The sequence below is a fragment of the Suillus subaureus genome (genome assembly GCF_016647635.1).
Source record: "Suillus subaureus strain MN1 chromosome Unknown BJ212scaffold_257, whole genome shotgun sequence".
NCBI lineage: Eukaryota > Fungi > Basidiomycota > Agaricomycetes > Boletales > Suillaceae > Suillus > Suillus subaureus.
Window position 1 is genome coordinate 17,432 of NW_024538813.1, and position 3,051 is coordinate 20,482.

The window sequence follows — 3,051 nt, forward strand, 5'->3', positions numbered from 1 at the left end:
GGATGGAAGCTCATTTCCTGAACCGCCTTGTGACACTCACTAATAAAAAGTTCTCCTCGGTCAATGCCGCTATCTCTGACAGCTTCTCCGAACAGCCGTTCATTGCGGTAAGCCTGGGCTGAATCCACGTGTCTGGAATGGTTCAGGGAGACATCACCAATGGCTATGAACCGCATCACCTAAAGCCCGCTCGGAACGCCTCAAGAACTGAGGTTCGGGTGGTGTAATTTTGATACACGCCCAAATCCTAGAGGTGGCATTGTGTAACCTATGGTCGGGCCGTACGGATTCCCACTAGTTTAGCCGTAGACAAATATTAAATATAGATTATTACCTGACACAATTGAATTTTAGACTCGATCGTAGCCATCATACGAGGGGGTGGACCTACTGAGCATGCCCGTTGTGCTTAGCGCTTAGTGCGCAGTTCCTGCCTTCCTTATTGTGTAAACGGCTTGTCGGACCTTCCCGATTTGAAGGACCCGCCCGCGTAAGAATAATGGTATGCAAGAAAAACGTCCGGAACAAACTTGTGTACGTGTGAACTTGGGAAGTCAATGGAAGTATTATTCACACTGGGCACCAAGAGAGCTCTATTGTCATCACTAGTCAAACTTGGCAAGCGATTGATGATAACGGGATTAAATGTGTGCTCAATGCACTGCGGGCTAAGGTCAACTGCCATGTAATTGGGTCGGATCGAAAACCTTACTGTGACTACACATTAAGATTCTTTGTCCATACGCTCTAGGATTGCATCGCCTTTGTCTCTCTCTAAACGTTCTTGCATCACTCTCTGCGCATCTGCTATCGCTGAGTCAAGCTTTCCTGCCTTTTGCTAGAGCCAATAAACAAAGCATGCACAAGTACCGATGTGGTTTATGGCGACGCGAGCTGTTTTCAAAACTTTGAATACAGAATAAAAAGGGTGAGCATCGGTGACAAATATTTAGTACTTACTGCCCAACGCTCGCGCTTAGAGTTTCATTGGAAAATTTGTTCATAAGATCGCTAAATTCAGCGTCCCCAGCTAAACCTTGCAGAGTGTCTAAACGTCTTCTCATTCCAGGTATTGGGTCATCCCGAAGAGCGAGTAAGCTGAACTCAAGCTGCAGGATATAAGTTGAGATATAGAACATAAAACACATTTTGCTCACTGCTCCGGTCGGGTAGTGTGTATCCGATTCTCGATAACTTCCCTAGAAACAGGAGAATTCAATAGAGAAAACATGACGAGGGGGGTATCGCTAAGTACCCTTGCTTTTTAAAACCCATCCCTCTCCGGATTCGTCATATTCTCCATGGCCGCACTGGGTAAGGTTCAGCCGCCATCAAGTTCATACAGACTCCCCAGTGCCGGAAGGTATACAACAAAGTGGTAGGCTTCTTCGCTCTTTTTTCGGAAGGTCGAGACCATCTAGCGAGATGGCACTAGGTGGAGAAAGGGCGTTATGAGCTTCTCGAAGCCAATCCGCGCTCGTGATAGCCATTCCACATGTCTGAGGGTCCATGCCTGTAGTAAAATTCATGAGGTCCATAAACTGCGGTCCGGCAGGGAGAGAGGCAATGTTTCCCAGGGCATTGACAACGGCAGTGTAGCACAAGCGTTGTTCACAGTTTGATGAGCGAAGAATCCGGGGAAATCTGAGTCATAGTGACCAGCGCCGACACCAGGCTCATCGTCAGGTGATTCGGGAAACCACTTAAACAAGAAGATTAGAGCATGAACAGGCTGTAGCGCCGCCAGCGATTCCGGCTCAAGTGAGTAGAGGTCATCGACGATGTAAGGCACTCCGAGCGTCTTCAGTAACTCACTGTGACCGGTTGCGTGAGTCAGGCAAATCAGTTATCATCATTTCAACATACGTGAACACCCCAGGGTCAGATTCTGTAAGTTGCCAGCCACTAGAGTCCTCGTCTGACATCGTTCACGATGTGTAAAAGCAAAGCAAGAACTTAAGTCACCGCGCGTCGAACCTCGGCTTGCCACGTGACCCTTGTTTGGTGATGCCTTCCGTTCGTAACAAGCTTCCTCCCACTTGCACTGACAATATGATGGCTTTCTGACCCTGCTCATCACCGCAGGCCACGACAGAAGATCCACGAGCTGCCAATCGCGACAAGTTTGAGCTTGAACTGGAATTCGTGCAGTCGCTGGCAAACCCATACTACCTCCATTCTCTCGCACAGCAGAATATTCTTGACCACCTGCATTCATTAACTATCTGGAGTATCTCATGTACTGGAAAGAGAAGGATTATGCCATGTTCATACAGTTCGTCCATAGTTTGCGAGCGTTTATTACAATACTGCAACCAATGCCTTTGTTTAGCTACCCACATGCGCTGCACCATCTTGACTTGCTCCAGCACGCCCAATTCAGGTCAGAAATGAAGAAAGATGAATGGCGCGAATATCTCAACCAAAAGCAATATGACCACTGGCGAACATGGTATGTATGAGATACGGAAGTTTATTAGAGGCAGTTTCTTGATGATGATCTGTTGCGTCAGGCGAGATTACCCAGGGATTAGTACTAGTGTCGCCCCCACCGACCCCCAAGAAACCGGTGTGCAATTGCAATAGAATGCTCCTTTTGGATGACATGGTTTACCGGAAGTCTTGGCGGAAGCTTATGGCGCTTTGGTTAATGAAAGAAACCACAAAATGAAGCGTTGCCAAACATGCGAACTTCCCGCTAGACACAAGGAGTAACTTAGCGTGTATACTCTATGTCATGTGGTTTACTTTTAGATGTAGATCCTTGTGGGTTGTCTTCCAATTAAAAATTCCCACGCCTGTTAGACACTTCACGCGTGCTTCCCGTCATCACTTTCCCTATTATACATGGCTCACTATGCTGAAAATGACTCTGAAGGTCGTCACTCGTACATACCGGTGGAAATCAAGCTTTAGGGAGGGTGGTCACGGCGAATCCAACATTCATATTGCGTCGCTTGCAGAGAAACAGCGAATATGGTGAGAACTGCCATCATCAATGCATGCTTCATAGCTTCATGGTACGTGGATGTTACTGCCAGGCTTTTGAAA

General features: G+C 47.3%; 1 protein-coding gene across 1 annotated transcript; it reads left to right on the forward strand.

Moving 5' to 3' along the window:
• Positions 1 to 2,085: 2,085 nt before the first annotated feature.
• On the forward strand, positions 2,086 to 2,800 carry BJ212DRAFT_1408116 (SOH1-domain-containing protein; the record flags this gene model as incomplete). The annotated part of the gene is made up of 4 exons (XM_041337442.1): positions 2,086 to 2,230; positions 2,251 to 2,275; positions 2,333 to 2,452; positions 2,514 to 2,800. Coding segments are annotated over 4 exons (363 nt in total), but the record flags the coding sequence as incomplete, so codon positions are not given.
• Positions 2,801 to 3,051: the final 251 nt, after the last annotated feature.